This window comes from Eimeria maxima, genomic scaffold (genome assembly GCF_000499605.1).
Source record: "Eimeria maxima Weybridge genomic scaffold, Emw_scaff312, whole genome shotgun sequence".
Taxonomy (NCBI): Eukaryota; Apicomplexa; class Conoidasida; order Eucoccidiorida; family Eimeriidae; genus Eimeria; species Eimeria maxima.
In genome coordinates this window covers 13,204-35,689 of record NW_013565968.1, presented here as the reverse complement: position 1 = coordinate 35,689, position 22,486 = coordinate 13,204, and the positions used below count along the sequence as shown (strand labels likewise).

Below are 22,486 nucleotides of genomic sequence, written 5' to 3'. Positions count from 1 at the left end.
TATATATATATATATATATATATATATACATTCTCCTGCTGCACTTGCTGCTGTAGCTCCTGCTGCACTTGCTGCTGTAGTTGGTGCTATAGTTCGTGCTGCAGCAGTGGCTGCTGCAGCAGGAGTAAGCGTAGCACACCGTGTGTGCTGCAGCAGGATTTATCATTTGCTCTGGTCCTGCTGCAGTATCTGTTGCTGCTGCAGTATCTGCTGCTGCAGTAAGTTCTGCTGCTGCAGTATATGCTGCAGCAGCAGCTGGTGCTGCAGTAACTGCTGCTGCCGATTCAGGTGTTGTGGGGCCTGCATGCTACTTGCATGCACCTGTCTCCTGTCTGCTTTTGACAAGGATGGGGGCCCTGTTAGTTTAGGGGGCCCCTTACAACAAAGACAGCTGAGGGGGCCCCCCTGTATTAATTTTATATATGGGGGGACTATACTGTTGTTGACCTGTTAGGGTTTAGGGGGCCCCTAGGGTTTATTAAGGCGGTAGTAGGGGATAGCAGCAAGAAAGAGAGAAAGGAGACACTTTTATGTGTCTCCTTTTGTCTCCTTTTGCGCTATCTTTTATGGTGTCTCCTTTTGTCTTATAAAGGAGACAAAAGGAGACAGAGACTAAAAGGGAGTCCCCTTTATTATTAAGTGCCGCAAAAGGAGACACTTAGGAGACAGGAAAAGGAGACACATTAAACAGATAAGGACAACAGATCTACTTACTAAGCAGGAGACAGACAAACAGTACAAGCATTAAACCCTAAACCCTAGCCAACACAAAATAGGAGACACCCCTAAACCCTAGAGGAGACCCTGCGATGTGCATAAACTCCCTCGTCCCCTATCTAGGGTTTAGAGTATATTATGAGGGTTTAGGGTTTATAAGGGTTTAGGGTTTATGAGGGTTTAGGGTCAATTAATCATCAGAGAATGCAGTTGGTAATCCAATAGGTACTCTTTGTGCAATAAAATCATCAAATACCCAATCAGGGGGCATCTCCATACCTCCATGCTTATAAGGGAATTTAGGCATTCCTTCTCCGTCTCCTCTTTCTTGTATTTTCTTCCCTTCTTCTATATCTTCTTTTAATTTTATTGTTGCTTGGTACTCCCTTTCTCTCTCTTGTCTTATCATTGGGCTACGTTGGACTAATTCATCCTCTAATTCTTCTTCATCTAATAAACGTTGCTGCTCCTCTGCAGTAGTTGCCATAACATCACCAGGTACAGGGGGCCCCAACGATGGGGGGGCCCCAGGGGGTACCAAGGATGAGGGAGCCCCAGCGGTACCGGAAGCGGGAGGGGCCCTAGGGACGCCTGGAGAGGAGGGGGCCCCATAGGGACGTAAGAAGGAGGTTCCCGTGGTACCCAAAGAAGATGAGGGGGCCCCAGGGGTACCTGAAGAAGCGGATACTCCAGGGGTTTGCTGCTGTGCTGGTGGTCCAGTGGTCTGTTGTGCAAGTGGTCCAGTGGTCTGCTGTTGAGCTTGTGGGGTGTCTCCATAGAGTTCTCTCCTATAAAGAAGTTGTTCCTTAACAGGACTATATTGTCTTAACATATCTTTCCTAAAGAAATTCTTATGACGATCAATTGTACGAGCAAGGGAATCCTTATAAGGGTTCCATGGTACACCCGTATACCTATATAACACAACATAATACACACACACGCACACACACATAAACAGCCCCAAAATGAATGCATGCATGCATGCATGCATGCACAGAGAGAGAGAGAGGGATGTAGCGAGCAAGGAGAGAGGGTGCTAGCTAGCTATATAGTTAGGTTGTCAGGTAGCTAGCTACCTACCTACGTACCTACCCGCTAACCCTATCTAGAGCTACCTAACTATCTACGTAGCTAGCTGGGTAGCTAGCTACCTATCTAGCTAGGTATTATATTATATTGTATATTTACCTATGTTTATCTTGGTACATATCTGGATCCGCGAACTCTTCTTCTGCATTACCATCTCTTGATGGTTTACATTTATAAAGGAGTGCATCTTTTGTTGTTTGTGCAAGGAGACAAACTTTATCTAGTGTCTCTATGAATACTTCTCTTGGTGTTGCTGATCCATCTGTATGTATCTCTATTGTTACTATTTCTCCTAAGGATTCATAAGGGAAGCGAGGAGCAGGAGCACATATATTATTCCCTTCTTTATGCTTATACTCTTCCTCTTCTTCTCGTCCTCCTTCTCCTGCTGCTGTTGCTGCTGTTGCTGCTGTAGAGTCTGCTGTTGTTGTTGCTGCATTGTTATCTGTTGTTTGTTGTTGTCCCTTGATGCTGTTGCTGTTTTTATCCTTTTGTTGTATACATACATGTCTCCCTCTGCTGTGGCTGCTGCTGCTATAAGGGAGACACCCAGCTAATGTTGTATATACAGGATCTGTATGAGGGTCCCTACCGAACCTGTCCCTCTGTGCCTGAGCATAAGAAGAATGTTTATAATATTGAATAGTTTCCTCAGCAGCAGCAGCAGGTGGTAATCCTTTAGCAGCAGCAGCAGCAGCAGCAGCAGCATGAGGAGGATTAAGTATAGATTCAGGTACTCTTTGTGCATCATAAGAAAATAATTGTACAGGAGTAATATAATTAGAGAAATAAAAATATCCTTCCTTATCTATATCCCTATTTATACTATTATATCCATACTCTGGTAGTATATATTCTTCTATTTCTTCTATTTTTATTTTTATATTTAAATAATAATTTGCACACATTGTACATAAATAATTACTCTTATTTATTATCTCTAATTCTTTAGGTAATATTATATCTCCTGCTACTGCTGCTATAGGTCCTTTTACTGATAAAGATCCTACCCATGGATTCTCAAATGTACCCTTAGGTGCTGCTGCTGCTGCTGCTGCTGCTGCTGCTGCTGTTGCTGTTGCTGCTCCTGCTGCTGTTGTTTTTGAGGGGTCACATAGTACTAATTCTTCTTCCTCTTCTTCTTCTTCCTCTTCCTCCTCCTCGTCCTCTAGGTTGGTGGGGGGCCCACCCCATAGACGGGCCCCTCCCTTATGAATTAATAGTTTATTATGATTAATTATTTTTTTTTTTTTCTTCTTTTTTTTATTTATATTTTTTTTTCTTCTGAATATAATTTGTCGTAAATTTTCTACTAAATCCTCAACATCTTCCCTCATGCCTATTACGCACATACCTATCTCTACAGGTAATCTTTTTAGGTATGCAGAGGGACTAATACCTTTTAGGTGTTGCTGCTGCTGCTGCTGCAGTAATTTTTGTCGTAATTCCTCCTTCTTCTTTTCTTGTTCTTCTTTCTCCTCTTTAGTAATCTCATGCTGCGGAGATCCGTCATTGTTTGCATTCTGCTGCTGCTGCTGCTGCTGCTGCTGTTGCTGCTGCTGCTGCTGCAGCTGCTGCTCCTGCTGTATGTGCTCCTCTAAGAAGGCTAGAGGTATTTCGCTAGGAGGAGGAGGAGGTATAGTAGGGGCGTCATCATAAGAATCAAGATGCTCAATCTTGAGGGCAGTTACTGCAGGTCTAGGTAATGTAAATGTCTCCCTTCTGCATGCATTAATAAAGGGGACATAAGCAGATGAATGAGGGGCATGGAAGTAAAAAAAGGAACTTATACCGCTACGATGAGAGACAGGGGGACTTATTTGTTGGAGACGGAAGCCGCTGCATGCAGGACCATATACATCACCAGCAGCAACTGCAGCAGCAGCAGCAGCACTTAGATGGTTCCTCTCTTCATCAGATAAACCATCATCAGACAAACCATCACGCTGCTGCTGCTCCTCCTCCTCGCTGCTGCTGCTGCTAGTGCGGTCAGCAGGAATAGGTGTCTCCTCTAATACACCAGTAGATGCATTCAGCTGAACCTCGCTGCAGCTAACTTGACCTTTAGTATCCTCCTGCAGCAGCAGAAACAACAGCAGCAACAACAGCAGCAGCAACAGCAGCAGCAGTACAACGTAAATGTCTGCGAAGAGAGAGGGGGGACACGCATAAGTTAGTCTTGGAGACAAGAGACAAGGAGACAGACACAAGAAAGAGACACCCAGGGAGACAGCAAACAGACAGAAACAGGAGGAGGAAGAAGGCAGGCGAAGAAAGGGGAAAAGAGACAGACAGAGGAACGGAAGAGACAAGGAACAGACAATGGAGGAGACAGGAGACAGGAGACAGTGGACAGGAGAGGGGCCAGAGGAGACAAGATAAAGGAGAGGAGACAGTATATATTATACTTACTGCGTATTTATATAGATAAGGCCTATAAGTTGTATAATCATAATAAAGAGGAGAAGGGGCATTTATCTCTATTTTATCTACTGAATATACCCCTATAAAAAGGAGACACAAGGAGACAAAAGGAGACAGCAAGAGATAAAAGGAGGCAAAAGGAGACAATAAGGAGGTGAAGGGCAGCAGCAACAGCAGCAGCAGCAGCTAGGGGGTCTCCAATTAGGCAAAACATATCATGAGGCGACAACATCTCTCTTGCTGCAGAAGGGAGACACAAGTTGCTGCTGCTGTTGCTGCGGTTGCTGTTGTTGCTGTTGCTGTTGCTACTGTTGCTGTTACTGTTGTTGCTGTTGCGGCAGTATATTATATATATTAATGTATCTTTCTTACAAGGAGGAAGAGGCATAGCAAGTAATCTTTTTTCTTGTTGCTGTCTCTGTGTCTCCTTATGTTTCTCCATTAACTTATGTGTCTCCGCTAGTCTCTGCATCCATCTTGCCTCAACAAATTTTCTTTCTTCTTCTGCTGCTGCTTCTGCTGCTGCTGCATTGGTGCCTAATGCATCCCTTATAGGGGCCCCCCTACCTAGAGCAGCTATACCAGCATCGGGGCCCCCCAACTCGGCTACTGCACCCCCACCTACTCCTCCTGGTGATGCACTTATAGGGGGGCCCCCCAAGGAGGTACCCATATAAGGGTCTTGCGGGAGGGCCCCGAGGCCCCTTGGTGGTAACTTAGTAGCGGGGTCCTCAAAGGAAGGGTACTGTCTCCTAAGGAGACTGTCTCCTGGTAGATCTGCTTGCATAGGAGAAGGGCGTTGTGTCCCTGCTGCTTCTGCTGCTGCTGCTGCTGCTGATACTACAGCAGCTGCTGCTGCTTCCCGCTCTTTTGCTGTTGCTTCTGCTAATGCAGTAGCTGATGCCACACGAGCTAGGCTTATAGCTATCTCCCTCTGTTCTTCTTCTGCTGCTGCTGCTGCTGCTGCTTCTGCTGCTGCTGCTTCTGCTGGTGGGTCTGCTGCAGCTCCTCCTGCTACTTCTTCTCCTGCTGCAGCCCCTCCTGCTTCTGCGCGTGCTGCAGTCGATGAGCTGGCATCGGAGACACCATGAAGGTCCCATTGCTGCTGCTGGGGGCCACGAGGAGACAGTTGGGGGCCCCTTGCTGCTGCTGGGAAGGGGGCACTTAAAGGTGCACGGGGGGCCCCTACGATAAAGGCAAACTCAGGGGCCCCCCTGTTGTATGAAAAACAAGGGGCCCCCCTAAAGAACTTGCGAGGGGCCCCCTGCCTTGGTGCTGTAGCCTGTCTATGACGGAGGGGCCCCCCGTTTCTGCCGCGACTCAAATCAGCACCCCACAACTGTTGCTGCTGCTGCTGCTGCTGCTGTTGTTGTTGTTGTAGCTGCTGCTGCTGCTGCAGGGAGTTTACATAAAGGACCCCTAAGGGGGAATGTGCTGTCTTGAGGACAGATCCATAGGCGGCACAAGAGAGGAGACAAAAAATAAATAAAATCAACAGCAAGAAAGGGGACAGGGGAACCCTACAGAGGGTCCCCCTGCATCTTGGGGGGCCCCTCGGTGAGCAGCTGCACCCGCTGCTGCAGAGACACCCCATTAGCTTGCATGCAAAGGGTTGCCCTGGGGAGGTACGGGGCCCCCTTTACTAAGAGGATGGGATGGAAGAGACAGGGGCCTTAGTACGAAATTCGGGGGCCCCATGGGTCTTAGGGGGGGCCCCCGTACGGAGGGGGCCCCCTGTAGGCCCCTTTGCTTGGGGTTTAGACAACAGATATGTTTAGCATAAACCCTAAACCCTAAACCCAAAACCCTCAACCACAAGGGACCCAGCGCAAGGAGCCCTTTGCCCTCTTATGCTAGGATCTCCTTGTCTCCTTTTATAAGGAAAAAGGAGACACTTTATTGGGGGAAAAGGATACAGTTGTCTTGTTAAGGAACCCTATGGATATTGTGTGTCCTATTATTCTTTCTTTACTTACGATTATCCCTTGTTGCTACTTCTGCTGCTGCTGCTGCTGCTGCTGTCTCCTGCTGCAGCAGCAGGTAAGACCACACAGCAGCAACACACATGCAGCAGCAAGGCCAACAGTGATTAATAACAATAAAGAAGAATTTAAAAACCAAAGAGAGTTTAGGGTTTAGGGTTTAGGGTTTAGTGTTTAGGGTTTAGGGTCTAGGGTTTAGTGTTTGGTCGGGGCCCCCAGTACCCCTGGTCCCCCTTGGGGCCCCCTGCTGCTGCTGTGCATGCGTTGCTTCTGCTTTCTCTATACGAGTGTTTATGATTTAAGGTAAAGGAGACAATTATTGTTTTTTTTATTGCTGCATCTTTTGTCTCCTTTTATATCTTTTTCTTTGCCTGCTGTCTCCTCCTAGGCCTTCCTTGGGCCTCCTCTATTCTCCGTTCTCTTCTCCTAAGGAGACAGCAGCAGCATCCGTCTCCTTTAGGGGACAATTAAGCTACAAAAGAAGCCCTGAGGAGGAGACAAGGGGCCCCCAGAGAGTAGGGGCCCCCACGTCCAGGTCCCCCGCGTTCCTAGGGTTTAGGGTTTAGGGTTTAGCTACTGATAGGAAAAGAAACATACTCTTGTGTTTGTTTATGTGTCTCTTTTGCATTTTTAAAAGGAGACACTTAAGTTGCTTGCCTGTTGCCTCTCCGTGTTAGTCCCTTTTGGAGTGTTTAGGGTTTAGGGTTTAGGGTTTAGGGTTTAGGGCTTAGGGTTTGCGGAGACAGAATGAAGGGACAGAATGCTGCTGCTGCCGGCGCTGCTGGCCAGACGCGGTGTATGAAAGGGTTTACTATACGTAAACCCCTTATTATGGGTACTTATGCCTTCAAGCTTACCCAAGCGGTAAACCCTAAACCCTAAACCCTAGAAAGAAACCCTTCTCCCCCTAAACCCTAAACCGTAGAAAGAAACCCTTCTCCCCCTAAACTCGTCATGTGCTCACACCACAATGCAGCTGTCCTTCTCCCTTCCCATGCATGCATGCATGCATATGCATCTGCATCTGCATGCATATGCATGCATTGAATTGTGCAGGAGAAGAGGAGACACAACGATATGACGCATAAATGGACCTGTCTCCTTCGTTCTCCTGATGGGGAGGATATCTCGCACTTTATAAGAAAAGTTGTCTTTGAATTAGATCCTTCTTTTGTAAACCCTAGAAGAAGTAAGTGTCTCCTTATTTATTTATTCTCTCTTTTTGTCTCCTCTTTGGAGATTCAAGGGTTTGCATGAAGGGTTTAGGGTTTAGGATCTAGGGTTTGGGGTTTGCTGTGGCAGAGTTGGGGTTTAGGGTTTACAGGCTTACAGTTTCCTGTCTCCTTCTTCTCCTGCTTTGTTGTACCCTGTTGTCTCCTTTTGCCTCTCCCTCTCCTCCTGTCCCCTTTTATCATTATGCCTCCTGTTGTCTGTAATTCTCCCTGTCTCCTTTTGTCCCTTTGTCTCCTTTTTTCTTTGTGTATGGATATCCCTCTGAGTCGTCTGTATTTATGTCCCTATACAAATATTTTTTTATCTCCCCATGTCTTCGTGCCTCCGCGTATTTATATCCATATTTAATTAACTAATTAATTAATTTATATTAATTAATTAATTAATTAATTTATTTATTTATTTATTTATTTATTTATTTAGCCTTAACTATGCCTCCTTATGAGGTCTCCGAGGCCGGTTGGGGTGAATTTGACATTTCGGCCAAAATTTTTCTGATAGACGAAAGTTTGCCTCCTGTAGAAATGTCCCATTTCCTTAAGGTAATTAGGGGGAGGAAAAGGGACTATTAAGAGACATTTAGGTATTTAAGACAATAAAAGGAGACACTTATGATATATTTATACAGTTATGATTATACACGGAGACAATAGGGACAGATAGAGCTATCTAGGGTAGTAAAGGGAGACAGTGTAGGGACACAACAAAGAGACAGCTCGAGGGATCAAGGGGGACGCTATGGAAACGAGGGGACAAATTAGACAGGAAAAGGAGACAGTGTAGACAGGAGGAGACAGTATAAGGAAAGAAACACTCAAGAATAGAAGGGGACACGTTAATCCTCCTCTGTGTGTCTCCTTTACCGCAGCTAAACCTCGCTGGTGCACCACAGGGCCCTTGTATCGCTTCAGAGGTGAGGAGGGTTAGGGTTTAGGGTTTAGGGTTTAGGGCTTAGGGTTTGTACCTCTATCTCTTCTTGTGTGCTGTTGTAGCCCTTCCCTGTTGCTGCTTGTGTCTCTAGTTGTCTCCTTTTGTCTCCTTCTGTCAATGTGTCTCTCTTGTAAACATTTTGTATGTTGGCGCTTGCCTTGTCTGTCTTCTTTTCTTTGTCTAGATGGTTCTCTCTGTTCCCATTTCTTTATATGTCTCCTTACATCTGTCTCCTCTTTGCCGCCTTGCCCTCCTCTTCTGCGTGGATTGGCCTCCCCTAGAGTATTTGGTTCCTGTCTCCTTTCTACTCTCTCCTTCGTGTGCTGTCTCCTTTATTCTGTTTCCTGTCTGTGCTATGGCCTATGTGCTGTCCCCTGTGTGAGGTATCTCCTCCCCGTTGTCTCCTTTGTGTGCCATACCCCCCCCCAAAGTGTGTCCTCTATCTCCTGTGTCTCCTCTGTAGACATATGACGAGTTGTTAATCCACGAGCCTGCAGAATGGTTCTATGACAATTTAACAGCTGTCCCTATAGGGGAGGCTGCCCCTCATCCTTTAAGTCCTTATTTCTTAAAGCCTCAAGAGAACGAAGAGAAACAATTACAGCTTTATATGGGACTTCAGGCCTATGTCCAGGTGACACACTAGCATTATTACCTCTAGCTTTTTTCTTGTGCTGCTGTTGCTGTTGTTGCTGCTACGGCTGCTGCTATTCTGTATACTGTTGCTGTCGCATATGTTCGGTTATAATGATGCTGTTGCTGCTGCTCTGTATGCTGCTATTACTGATGCTGCTGCACGCCCTCTTGCTTCCAGGGATTCTTCTGCATTGTTTCTCATATTGCTGCTTCTGCTCCTGCATGCGATGGAGATACTCGCTGCTGCTGGTTATGTTGATGCTGCTGCCGCTGCTCCCCAGCTGTTGTTGCTTCTGCTGCTGCTGCATGCAAACGAGGGGATGTCTACGATTGTGCCTGCTGGTGTATCCCTCTGTCTGTATCTTTTTTTATTCAGACGGAGACAATCAGTTTAATGCAAGATGCTTTCCTTTTGTCTCTGAGGATACAAGAGCTGCAGCGCCAGCACGAGGCCCTCACGACAGGCAAGGCTACAGGCGCCGCTGCTGCTTCGGGGGCAACAGCAGCAGCAGCAGCAGCTGGTGCTGGTGCTGCCGGTACGTCTGCTCCAGGTACAGCAGCTACGAGTAATGAGGAAGCAGCTGGTGCTGCCGGTACTGCTCCAGGAGCTCCTGGGCTAGCCAGAAGCGCCTGTCTCCCCGCAGGAGGAGACGCATTTGCTGCAGCAGCAAAACGACAGATCAGCAGCGGCTTTGCTGCTCCGATAAGCAATACACCCTCATTAACTGGTGTGGGTCCCCGGGGCCCCAACATGCCAGCTGCTGCTGCAGCGTACGGCCCCCCTCCGAAGTCGCCCATGCTGCCAGCAGCAGCAGCAACAGCAGCACATCACGACCCACAACCGGCGCAACCCCACCAGCAGAACAACGCTCCCATGCCAGCACAGCCCCATATGGCGCAGCCGATGCATGCGCAGCAGCAGCAGCATGTGCTGCAACAGCAGCAACACCAGCAGGTGCAGCATCAACAGTTCCTGCAGCAGCAACAAATGCTGCAGCAGCAACAACGACAGATGATGCAGCAACAGCAGCCAACACCCTACCTCCACAAACAAGCCCATCCGGCAGCCTCTCCTCAGCAGCAGCAACAGCAGCAGCCGCAGCAGCAGCCGGCTGTGGTGCAGCAGCAGGCGATGGGTCAGATGCCTGTAGGGCCCGGGCCCATGTAAAGCTTATTAATACTCCGTGCATGTTTCTCATATAGGGATCTGCTACAATCAAATGGAGGTGCATCCATGAATGCATGCATGCAGGCCTCCATTTATACATGCATGCGCGCATGCATGCATGAACACCTGCATGCATAGTAGTATGCTTGCAGGCAATCATGCACGCAGGTGCATAGCTAATTTTTTGGGACTGGAACATGCATTCATCCATGCAAGCATGCATACAAGTTTGTTACATAAAGAGTTAAAAATGGGGATGAGTGTTTCCGACGGACTGCTGCTGCCTCTGCTGTTGCTTCTGGCTGGCTGGCTGGCTGGCAGGCAGTCTCCTTTGGAGCAGGGCGTGTGGACATGCTCCCCATTGTGGAGCAGACCTTTTGAACCGTTTACAAAGGAGACAGATGCAATATTGTATAGTTGAAGGCTAGCTCTCTCCTTGAGTACCTAGCTAGCGAGCACGCATCTAACTCCACCTTTCCTAGTGTTACAGCTAGCCAGTTAGGTAACTTGTCTACCTAGGTAGCCACATGGCTAATGGTGTCGCCACTGTAAGAAAACACTCGAATGGGTCTAATGCTGTGCTGTCTTGCAGCTGCCTAGACACTGCGCTAGCTGTCTTCCGTAGGGCAGTAGACAGGAGACAGATACCTTACCCCACAACGAGTGGTTGCCGTGGGGATGATTCCTCCCATACAGAGACGGCTACGGAAACGAGATGGGCAAGAGACAGCTAGGTATGGAGGCACTCGAGTGAGTCTAATGCCTTGCTCTTTTGCAGCAATCTAGGCACTGCCCTAGCTGCTTAATGTAGGGTTGTAGCTAGCTGTCTTCCTCACATACAGAGGCAATTGTTGTTGCCTGTCGCAGAGGCTTGATCTTTCTTTGAGGGAACAGTTGGTTGCGTTTGTAACAGAAAGCAAGTTGCTTTCTGAAGGAGAGACCTATCTGGATCCGCAGCCCAAGGTACCCAGCTAGCTGGCGTATCACCGGGCCTGCAGAGGAGCGGCCACACTTTTCAGGAGATTTGGGCCCCCCCCCGGGCCACTTAAGGTTTAAAGTGTCTCCTGTATGCGTATGTAAAAGGAGACACTCGGGAAGAATGCACTTGCTGCAGTTGCCGTCTCCTTTACCCCTTCGGAGACAGGCGCAGCAGACCAAGGTCACCTGTCATCTGGAGGGGGCGAAGCCAGCTTGAGGGGTAGGCAGGGCCAGGGCCTCACTACCCTCAATATCTTAAGGGAGACTCAAGAAAAGAAACATAAATGGAGACACCTACAGCACTTAAGCAAGCTAACAACTCCCAGTTGTGTGGGGCGACGCCTGCCGTCTCGGGGCAGCAGCAACTGTCTCCTGAGCGCTGTTAGGAGAAGGCAGGGAGGAGAAAAGCCTTCTTCTTCTCCTTCTTGTCTTCTTAGGACAACAACTTAACTGTCTCCTTCCCATCCTTCTGTTCTCCTCTTCTAGCTCCCTTGAGGTGTACGTACACTGCAGAGGAGGCCGCGATGCTCTGTTGCTGCCGTTGAGTCCAAAGAAGGGCCTGCAGCGCTTGCTGCTGCTCCTGCTCAAGTATCTACGCCTGCGGCAAAACCCTACAGGTGAAGGCTGTTTCTGCTGCTTTTGCTGCTTCTGTGCGCTGGGTTGGGTCTTCTTCACTCTCCGAATAACTGTCGGCAGGCCTACAAGGCCACACGAGACACTCTAGCAAGATATAAGGACCCCAATAGATTTGCTCGCTTTCGCCCTGTAGAGACTGCTGAGGGCTCGCCCTACAATGGTGCTCCCGCCTCTGTTGCTTTGCACCCGCTAGCCGCCTCTCCTTTCGGCCCGCTAGCAGCAGACACAGCTGCTGCTGCTGCTGCAGCTGTTGCTGTTGCCTTATTGAGGCGTACGTATTGCCAACTGGGCCAGTTCCAACTCCTTCCTTCCTCACACAAGGCAACTGAGCTGTCTCTGCATGCGCATTACTAAGGCGGTACAATTTGCTGCTGAGCCCCACAGGCACACCGCACCATGGAGACTCCCAAGGGTGTCTCCTTCTTAGTAGCTGTGGGCTTTTGTGTTCTTTCCCTTGCACATGTTGGGGGAGCGGACCCTCTTACGGAGGGTCTTCCCGTACCCAGGGATATTGCTGTCTCGTACTCAGTGTCTCCCTCGGACGAACTCTCTGCTGCAAGCTCCTCACGTGTGACTCCTGATGAATTAGCAGCAGGAGGAGGGGAAGCAGGAGCACCAACAGGAGCAGCAGCAGGAGAAGCAGAAGGAGTAGCAGCAGCTGCCGATGAGGCCCTGGAGATTCCGCAGCTCCCCGTGGGTCCCTCGGATGATGGGTTATTGAATAAGGAAGGCAAGATCATCGAGGAAGAGACACTTCCCCCTATCCTTAAGTCTATCTCCTCTGCCTCTACTAACAGGGGAGATATCGAGTGGGTACAACTGGTCACAGAGAGACAACGTCTAACTCTTACAGCAAAGATTATAGGGAAAACAAACCCACGACCCCCTATCCGTTTCATGCACGACACTTTGAACCTCCCTAGGTCTTATAGCAGCGACACCAACGATGAAGGCAGCAGCACCAGCGGCAGCGGGAGCAGTGACAGAAACAGCAGTGAGAGGAGTAGCAATGGCAACAACAGCAGTGGCAGGAGCAGCAGTGGTAGCAGCAGCAACAGCAGTAGCAAATCATCAGACAAGCCAGCAGCCCCTGAAGCAACAGCGGATACTGCTGCCGCGGAGACACCTGAAGGAGCCGAAGTCCCCTTATTCTCCTATATAAAGACACAGCGGCAGGGAACTACGAGGAGACGCTTGGAGGCCCCTAGCCAAGTACAACTTGTTGTTGAAGTTGAGGAGATGCAGCAGCAGTCTCCTGTCCTCTATGCCTTTCGATGGGGCAAGCCAGGTTAGCTTGTTAAATTGCATGCAATTGAGGACCCCCACAGGGACCCTACAGACAGGCGCATTTTCGCACGAAAAACGACAGCACGGTGGAGGCACAGAGGGGCAACACAGAGGAGACCGTGAACAGCACACACACAGCACAGATGAGACAGGCACACAACAATGGACACAGAGGAACAGCTTCAAAGAGGCAGAGAGAGCGTACAGAGGAGACGAAGAAAGATAGGACAAAGAAGACAGGCAGCCAGCACAGAAGAGATGCTCCAAGCCAAATAAACTTTTCCTAAGAGGCAAAAAGGAGACAGCGCATGCAGGCAGCAGAAGCAGGTAGTGGGGGAGGCAGCATCACTGGCATGTAGCTAATCAAGAGGCAGATATCTCCTTAGGGATTAGGAGATAGACGATCTCTTTTAGTTCCAAGTCTCCCAACAGCTAAGTGTTTCATTCAAGAACTCTTTGTCTCTTGGTATCTTTAAATATGTTAAATATGATTCACAGTAGAGTTGAGTAAAATATTTACAGGTATGGAGGGAAGGCCGTTTGTAACGCATATCTTGAGGGAAAGTTCTAAGGAGCAGCTCTTTGTAGTCAGAGCGAAGGAGGCAGCTCAGCCTCTTATCTCTTCTGTTGGTTTGCAAAATATGGAACTTCTTGCATTCACATGTCTAGAGACAGCAGTTTGTAACTGACCATTTGTACAGACAGGCTGCAAGCAAGGTGCTTATATTCGTAGTGGCGACTGCTACCTATTGTCTCCGCCTCCTCCGTCTCCTATCTCCTTCCGGTAGTGCTGCTTTTCACAGGTGCTCCCTGGGCATGCACGTGGTCCTTCTGTGCATTTCTTCTGTCTGTCTCCGCCTTTGCAGCAACATGGGCGGACTACGACTATCTCCTGGAGGCCTACGAAGCTGGGGTGTATGTGCTGCACCTGCAGGAGCCGCTGCATTTCCCTGCACATGTGTCTCCTCGTTTGCATGCACAAGCCAGCAGTAGCACAGTGTCTCCTTTGCTCCCTCGCATCCGCAAGAGGGCCCCAGATGAAGATTTCTCCGCTTCACGTACACCTGGCTTCAGACGAGTCGATGGCGGCCAGGGATGCATGGCCCCGGGGGGCCCCTGGAGACAGGAAGACAACATGGCACTTGGGGGAGACCCTTTAACCCGTTCTTCTTCTGTCCCCCTTTACTACACCATCCAATTTGCACCGGATAGAGGGGCGATCACAGCAGAGCCCGTCAAAGCAAATAGTTATGTGCAACACATAATTTGCCTTGTCTTCGGAGGGCCTCCTCTGCTGCAGCTCTTCCCTCAAGCCAGCAACAGGTTACTTCAGATGCCGCTGCACCAAGAACCGTTGCTGCTGCCACAGGGAGACAATGCAGCACATTCCCACACCACAGGCATTAAGGAAGGCGTCTCCAAGGGAGACGCAGAGGACGGGATACCCGAAGAAATACAAGCAGAGGAGACAGTTGAGGAGGCCCTTGAGGTCAGCAGACAACGGCGATCGGGACTTGCATGCACACGGGTATCTGAGCTTCCTTGGGTGCAAGGAGAGGCCCACTCTTACGCTGGCTCCTCCAGCGCTAAGGGCAAGGGACAAGGACTCCCTTTGGCTTCCCCTGAGGGGCTTCTGTTACACTCGAAGCAGCACGATAAGCTAAACGCAGGCGGTACGGCAGAGCTGCGGAGGCGACAGGTGTCTCCTGTGTCTGCACGGGAGGACTGCAGTCTCCCATACTCGGACTTTGTATTTTACACCGATCCCCTGCTCTTCAGCAGCAAGCCCTTCCACGTCCCACAAACGCCGGAGACGTACACCAGGGCCCTGTTTCCAACTTGGAGAAGAGCCAACGCTGAGGCGCCCTTAAAGGCTCCCCACCAGACTGATGAAGACCCTCTTGAGGAGACACCACCTGCGAGCCCGAGCGGCAGCAGCGTGTACTGCAACAACAGGGACACTAGTAGAGGTAGCTGCACCAGCGGGAGAGGTGCTTTGTCTCTCGTTGAAGGAGACAATTCCGCCCGACAGCTGCGGCTCGCCCCATCTGTCACATTTGGCTGGCGGCAGCTTGTGCTTCACAGCGGTTCAGAGAGACCCCCGAAAGGAGACAGTCCCCCGTCCCTTCCTAACGAAGCCACCCTGATGGATTTGCTAGAGACAGGTCAAAGCCCGTGCGCGCTGCTACAGTTCAGAGGAATGGAAGGCTCAGAAGATCCCCATGCCGGGCCTCCCCCTGCTGCAAGCGTCTCTTCCGTGAGCTCCTGCTCCGCATTTCAAGGGGCCGCCCGTGAGGGTGTACTGACAGCTGAGGAGCTAGCCAGCCCGGCAGGAGTCTCGTGGGTGCTCCCAAGGACGTTGCTGCCCCTTGAAATGCAAAGGGCGTCAGGCGCTGTGGTGTATAGACTCCGTCTCCTACAGACGGTGCCCAGGGTCTTTTCGTCCCCTCCCCAGCAGCCCGCCCTACACGATCGAGACCTACAGCACCACCTCAAATTACCTAATTGCTGCCACGAAGGCAACCAGATGCAGCAGCAACAACGGGGGCAGGAGGAGCGGCAGGAAGGGCACCAACAGCATCATGAGCAGAAGAGGCAGGAAGAGAAGCAGCAGCTGGAGAAGCAGAAGGAAGAGCAGCAGCAGCAGAAAGGGCGACGGCTGGAAGAGCTGCAGCAGCAGACCCAGCAGCAGACCCAGCAGGGAACGTTGTGGGTTCTGGAGCAGGCTTTGGAAGTCCACGAGCCAGGGTTTGGTGAGTGGCGTCTGGGGATGCGGCGGCTAAGTAGCGGGTTCCTACGTGGAAACCCCTCCAAGGAGGGGGCCCCTTCGACTTCAGACGTCGTGACGATCTTTGCCTTGCAGCGGTCCTGTAAGTCTGTCCTTACAGAGGCCTCCTCGAGGTGTCTGCTTCAGCTTTCTTCCCCTCCGTGTGCACTACGGAGACACAATATCCATTCCGGGGGATTCCTCTCTAAGCTTCTATACAAAGCGAAGGGAGGCGAAACAGACCCGTCTTCTGAAGCTGTCGCTGTGCCCGGCTCTGAGTTTCTACAAGGAAGCCAGACAGACAAGGCTGAAATCGAGGCGGGCACATCAACAGCAGCAACAACAACAGCAGCAGCGCCACCAACAACAACCACAGCACCAACAGCAAAAACAACAACAAAAACAACAATAACAGCAGTAGAAGAAGCAGACCAGCTTCCGATTCCCGAGCAAAGTATCCGCAAACCGGACGGAGACTGCGTGTGGTGCAACACCGCCATCTTACCTTTTACATCATCTTCATTCTTTCGTCCCAATCTGTTGCAGGTTTCCACTACAGTCGGGGCCCCCTCTCTGATACAGCCTGGCCCTTCCTCCTCTTCTCCAACGAGGCCAACTGCAGCAGAAGCCCGCCGACTAGGTGCTGCTGCGCAGGAGACACCCCTAAGGGAGTCTAAAGACGATGCCGCTACTCCCCAATGGCGACCTGTTGGGCCACCGTCCTTCACCGCCCTCTCTCTAACCCCCCACACAGCCTCCGGAGGGCGTCACCTCTCTGTCAACGTTGATATGTCTCCTTTTGTCTTCTCCAAGAACAGGCGTTGCGCCCCTCTCCTGAGCGCGATGCACCCACAAGCACACGACGACGGACAGGCCAAGGAAGAGGAGCAATACAAGCAGCTACTGCTGTTTCGAAGCAGGCCCCTGTACTTTTACTCTCTCGCTCTTGTCGTAACCAGGGACGCAGTCACTCCTCAACCCAAGCTCTGGTGGGTGGGGCTAAAGAGAGGGCTGGCTGCTGCTGCCACAAACAAGGCCAACCAAAGGACCCCGAAAAGACACGCCCTTTTGCGACTCCCTATATTCTGCGAGGCGGAGACAGAAGACGATGACGACCAGTTATTTGGGGGACTTTCAGGGGGCCCTCTGTTCCAGAAGACGGCGGGAAAAACAAGGGCAGCCTCTCTAGGCGGCCACCCGTGGAGAGTTGAGGCCCAGCTGCTGCCTCCCGACTTCAATTTCCTGCCGACAACCTACCTGCTGCAGTGGCAGCTGCTGGAGACAGAGGAGACGCCGGATGCTGCCTTATTCTCTGCAGAAGCAGAGACACCAACGACATACATGGAGGAAATTGTACCGGACGTATCTGACGCTGACCTCAGGCTACACCTGCGTGCCTCGTCAGACGTGACCCGTCTCTGCAGTGAGGTACGAGTGCCTGTGTCTTGCCGCTGTTGCTGCCGTTGATACTGCTGTTTCTTTCACCGAAAAAGCCGCCCAACCCCACCGCTTCCAGCCCTGTCCCTATGTCGCCATTCCCTTGAGCGTCTCGATATAACAGCATTAGGTGTATATATATGCATATATTCCACATATATATTAACTTGCGCATGCGTGTCTCAGCCTTGTCCTGAGTTTGGTTCCTGTGCGATCACGGACCGCGTTGATGGGTTTGCTGTGTTGGGTTGTCGCTGTGCATACGGCTTCGGTGGGGCGACATGCGGGGCTGAGGTCATGAGCCCTTGGCTGCGAACGCTTGCGCAAGCTCTGCTTGTCTTGTCTAATTTGGCCATGCTGCCCAGTGCGCTTCTCTGCCTAAGACTCGCCGTCCGACACCTTAACCTGCCTGGGAACCCCAACGCATGCGCTCGCTGCAAAGCCAAACGCCTGCACGACATGGACATGCACGCGAATGCAGACGGCCCCAGCCACGCACACTGTCTCCTCTACGCACTCAGGGCTGCAGCCTATCTTAACGCATGTACGCTCTACTCATCCCTCACAGAACCTACAACTGTGCATGCTCACGGCGCCTAGCAGCACTAACAGCAACACCAGCAGCGCCAAAGCGAGCAGCACCAGCAGGGATGCCTGCAGTGTGGCGGAATAAGGAAAGCAAACGGTTGTCTCTTGTGTGTGAACTTGATTGTGGCGAGTTACGTGTCGCCGTCTTTTTGTTTGTGCTGGCTTTGTTTGTTTATTTAGCTATTTGCCTCTGCACCTGGTGTCATTGTGTTTGTATTGTGAGAATTTGTACTCTATTTTTTGTTTGGATTTACGCTGTGTAGGGTCCCATATCGTTGGTGCCATTAATGCATTTCGATGTACCTTATTCCTTTCCTCTGTTAAATTCTGCTGTCAGTGTTCCTGCTGTCTGTGCTGCCGTTGACAGTGCAGGGTTGTGTTTTTATTTCTATTATTCTTTTATTGGCACAACTACTTTATGTAGGATGTATTATCCGCGCTTGCGCGTCTTGCTATAAACTTTTTGGTTGTTTATTCCTAGTGTGGGTTTTTAGTGTATGCTCTTTTGTTCGACCCATTTCGATTTTAAGATTCTTATTTCTGGTATGCATTTTGTTAGTGTATGCTTGTTGCCGTCTTAGGGTCTCCTTCGTAAAAGTCACTTATGCATCATGGTTCGATACAGCGTATGTTATTAGTGTGCGGTGCTTCTGTAGTGTATGTTGTAGGCGTTTGCTGTGGACGGGGCATATTTCTGTTGTTATTGTGTGTTGTGTGTCATCGTGCTGCTGCAGTCCTGTGGTCGTCTCTTTACCACTCTTGCGTTGATGGGTTGGCCCGGCTTCCTCTGGGGGTGCCGTTGCTGCAGCGATTGGATTATCTGTCTTCTTACTTCGCGTTGGTTGTAACTGCAGTCGCGTTTTCTGCTGTGGGTTCTGCTGCAGTGGAGTTAGTGGGACTGAGTGTGCTGCTGATGCTACTGACTTGCAGAGTCTTGCCAGAGACATTTGAGCCCCTCGACGTCGCCTGCTTTGTCTGCGTGTGCGTGGCGCTGCCTCTAGTCAGCCTCGCATTGAAGGCGAGTCTGCTGTGGAATAGACAGAAAGCTGTGCAGACACTGCAGCTGCAGCTGCAAGAGGACTTGCAGCACTGGCAACCACAAGACCTAAAGTGGCTCGACAGCCCATCGGGTGGGGGGCCCAAAGAAAAGGAGATAGTCCCTAGTGCCTCGGAAGAACTCCATGCAGAGCAGCAGCAGCAGCACTGCGAGCTACAGCAGCTGCTTACACACAAAATGACAGAGGCCAGAGAGAAAATATGTCTCCAATCTTTGGGGCAAGCAGTGGCACTTCTTGAGGTGGCTGGGAGGTGCCGCATCGAGCTGTGCTGCAGCTGCTGCTGCTGCAGTACTTGCAGCAGCAAGCGTCCATACAACTACACGCAGGCTGCCCTCTGTTGCTTAAAATCAGCCAGCACCGCTTTTCTGCAGCATCCTGGTTCCTCCGAATCCGACATCCAGAGAACCAACTCTAACCTCAAGACAGTAGACAAAAACCCCGCAAGCTGGCTTACCTGTCTCGCCCTCGTCCTTACAGACACGGCCCCCAGGCTCGAGTTCCTTGCCCTCGGAATACTCTTGGCTACACTTGGTCAGCCAACTAAACTAATCCAAATAAACCAAAGAAAATCATCAACTAAACATAAATACGTACACAAAAAACACAGGCACAAACAAACAGACAGAGGTGCATCCGCAAAGACATGAACACCAAAAAACAGAGGTAGCCCAGTGTCAGACGGATATAGATAGTCCGGCGGACAGAGAGTGAGAAAGACAAACACACCGACAGGCATACGTAGAGACAGCGAGTGAGATGGACACGGAGTGCCAAGGAGAGTGAAAGAGCGCGATGGACATAAGTGTACTATTATGCATAACCGTCGAGTGTATGAACACGGTAAAACAGTGTAGTCGTGGCCTGCAAACAGCACGATATTTTTTTTAAGAAGCGCACCAGGGTCCATCTCGGTTGCCAGACTCTTCCGCCTTTGCCTCTTGCCGTTTTATTGTGTGAACTGCACTACGCATATCTGTTTCTGTTCGTGTCTCAGTCCCTCTAGGTCTGCCCAATATATATATCTGTGCATGTGTGTATCTGTATCTGCATGCATGGCTGCCTCGACGCCTGTCCCTCTGCCGTGTGTGTGTGTGTGTGTGTGTGTGTGTGTCTGTGTGTGTGTGTATGTGTATGTGTATGTGTGTGTCTGTGTGTGTGTGTCTGTGTGTGTCTGTGTGTGTCTGTGTTTGTCTGTGGGACATATGCGTTGCTTACAGGTGCTGGATGCTTCAGCGTGGGCGAGCTCAGTGCACATTACTGGTTGCTGCACTCGTGTTGGCACGTATCAATTCAACTGTCAACGTGCTGCATTCTTCTGTCTCTGCTGAGCCACCCGCTGCTCGCCCATCTGCGCGACCCCCCAACCCCCTCCTCAGCCTTCGAGTGCAGCACTCCAGCTCGTTCTCTGAGTGAAGCTGTGGTCTCAGGAGACCACCACCTGCATGGTGGATCGGTTCAAACAGCAGACACCAGCAATGCACACAGCCCGCTAGCAGAGGGCTTCTGGAGGGTCCTCAACCACAGCCAGATGCACCTCCTGGCCCTGCAAGCTCAGGCACACACACCCTACCCTCACCCCATACAGACGCCAAGGCAGACAGGGCCAGAACAAGGTACAGAAACAGCATCTATGCAGCAGCTGCACCGAGAAGGAGACACCAGAGAAGTCTCCCTCTACCCTCAAGCAGGATTGGAGTCCCTCCTGGGGGTTTTGGCTCCCCACGCCAACGCCCAGCAGCTCCTACAGACCTTCACACGGCTGCTGGTCCTGCAATACAGCGCGCACAAGAGACACTGCAGGGAAGAGAGCAACAACACGAAAGGTCAAAGAGGTATAGAGGAGCACACACAGCCCTCCCCCACCTACGGCGACGAGGATATCGTAAGGGTAGGAACAGCATCCGCCCTCTCCCCACAGACGGCATCCCCACAAACTGCCCAGTTGACCAGCCCCACAAGTTCTGTAGGCTCTGCAAGCTCTGCAGGTTCTGCGTGCGGCAGCGAGTGGACAGAGTCTGGCTGCCTCTGGTGCATAGCACGAAGGGTATTGACAGAGGAGAACCTCCTGAAACTGTACTACGAACGGGTCAAGTGGACCTGCCGCTTGCGGCTCAGGCCCACTTTCAGCTGCCTGCTGTTCCCCCGTTGGGTGTGGCAACCTACGGAGACAGACAGGAGAAACAATCAGAGACACTTGCCTATCCCCCACACAGACGTCCTCTTGTACTCCTAAGAAGCAGGCAGCTCCGGGTGCTGTATCCCTGACAGCACAAACTCAATAGCATCTCTACACAGCTGGCTCGCTTCTTGGCATATCCGCTTTAACATCATTTACACCTGCTGCTTCCGATCCTGTCTTCGAGTCTGTCTTCACGTGGCTCTGCAAGCTCATTGGCTGCTGCTACAGCAGAAGGAGCAGGGGATTTAAGGCGGATCCCCAGAGGTGGCCTTTGAAACTCGGTGTGAAACTCGGTTTATGTCACTGTGTCCCCTTTGATAGCTGGGACGCCCAAACTCAAGGCTCAACTGAGGTGCAGATGATTTGAAAGGGAGCAGACGCGCCCGTAGTCACCGTAAGAAGAGGCATCGCCCACGGCAGAGGTGTCTTGCGCGCCTCTCAACGATAGGCGACCTGGCCCTTTCCCTGTTGGGCCTGCGATTCCTACATAAAGTCTACACTGGATACTGCAGGGGCAGAGTTTGAGAACGAAGACAACCAGCGGAGGCAGAAACCTCTTGAAACCAAGGAGCTCCCAGCGAGTTGGTATCTATCCACCGCTTTGCAAATAGGCACAGGCCTTCGAGGTCTAGTTTTCTGCTAATGAGCACGTTAGATACTGCAGCAGAACTGTTTGTTTTGCGATACAGGCAGCTGCAAGGAGGGTACTGCTGTGGGTCCCTTCAGCAGGGGGGCTCCTCTTGTCAACCAATAAACGGGCTCCATTCAGCAGCAGCAGCACATAGCTTCACTTAATTGCTGTCTCTGCTTGCAGACCCAAAAGCCAGCAGATGTCTTAAGGGCGGGACACAAAAATTCACCCTAGGGACTACGGCTGCTCACTACAACTGCGTAATCGTAATTTGCCATTCTTGTGCGAATAGACTAAGAGGGGGCAAGCAGACAGTTTGAAACAGACAAAAATACATGGGAACCCGATTATACAGCGGGACTATGAGGAAGGATATACAGCCAAACGCCCTGATTGTAGAAAGGCTCAGATGTTTTGTTGGGCGGTGCTGGAGTGCATTAAGAAGCTCCTGTGTCCCCTCTCCTCTAGGGCTTCTTCTGGTGCTGCTGCTGTGAACGGTGTCTTCTTGCGCAGACACCCTGCAGTGTCTGCGAAGAGGGCACTGAGGAGAGATTGCCTTGCTTATGTGGGAGCAACAAATAGCCCAATTGCATGGGTCTCTCCGGCAATGCATGTTTACATGCAGCCAGCCAGCCCATTCTGCTGCTGGCTGTGGAGTCAGCTGCTTGAACAGCACCAGGGGGGGAGAAAGTGTTGGCAGTTTCCCCCTGTCTCGCTTTGTCCAAAAGGACCTCTACGAACAC

General features: G+C 50.8%; 3 protein-coding genes across 3 annotated transcripts; 2 read left to right on the top strand and 1 right to left on the bottom strand.

The window, feature by feature from the left end:
• Window positions 1-907: 907 nt before the first annotated feature.
• Window positions 908-5,774, bottom strand: EMWEY_00027830 (DNA-directed RNA polymerase alpha chain, putative; the record flags this gene model as incomplete). The annotated part of the gene is made up of 9 exons (XM_013481327.1): window positions 908-1,631; window positions 1,909-1,951; window positions 2,167-2,340; window positions 2,735-2,977; window positions 3,209-3,499; window positions 3,749-3,884; window positions 4,222-4,313; window positions 4,606-5,543; window positions 5,758-5,774. The coding sequence occupies 9 exons, from the start codon at window positions 5,772-5,774 to the stop codon at window positions 908-910; spliced, it is 2,658 nt and encodes an 885-aa protein (XP_013336781.1).
• Window positions 5,775-7,879: 2,105 nt separating this feature from the next.
• EMWEY_00027820 (hypothetical protein, conserved) lies at window positions 7,880-10,603 on the top strand (the record flags this gene model as incomplete). Its single annotated transcript, XM_013481326.1, has 5 exons — window positions 7,880-7,990; window positions 8,317-8,361; window positions 8,842-9,012; window positions 9,391-10,178; window positions 10,504-10,603. 5 exons carry the CDS (start codon window positions 7,880-7,882, stop codon window positions 10,601-10,603), a joined length of 1,215 nt encoding a protein of 404 aa, XP_013336780.1.
• Window positions 10,604-12,192: 1,589 nt separating this feature from the next.
• Window positions 12,193-21,198, top strand: EMWEY_00027810 (hypothetical protein, conserved; the record flags this gene model as incomplete). Its single annotated transcript, XM_013481325.1, has 7 exons — window positions 12,193-13,084; window positions 13,606-13,713; window positions 13,950-17,278; window positions 17,474-17,831; window positions 18,610-19,464; window positions 20,151-20,815; window positions 20,935-21,198. The coding sequence occupies 7 exons, from the start codon at window positions 12,193-12,195 to the stop codon at window positions 21,196-21,198; spliced, it is 6,471 nt and encodes a 2,156-aa protein (XP_013336779.1).
• Between the last annotated feature and the right edge of the window lie 1,288 nt (window positions 21,199-22,486).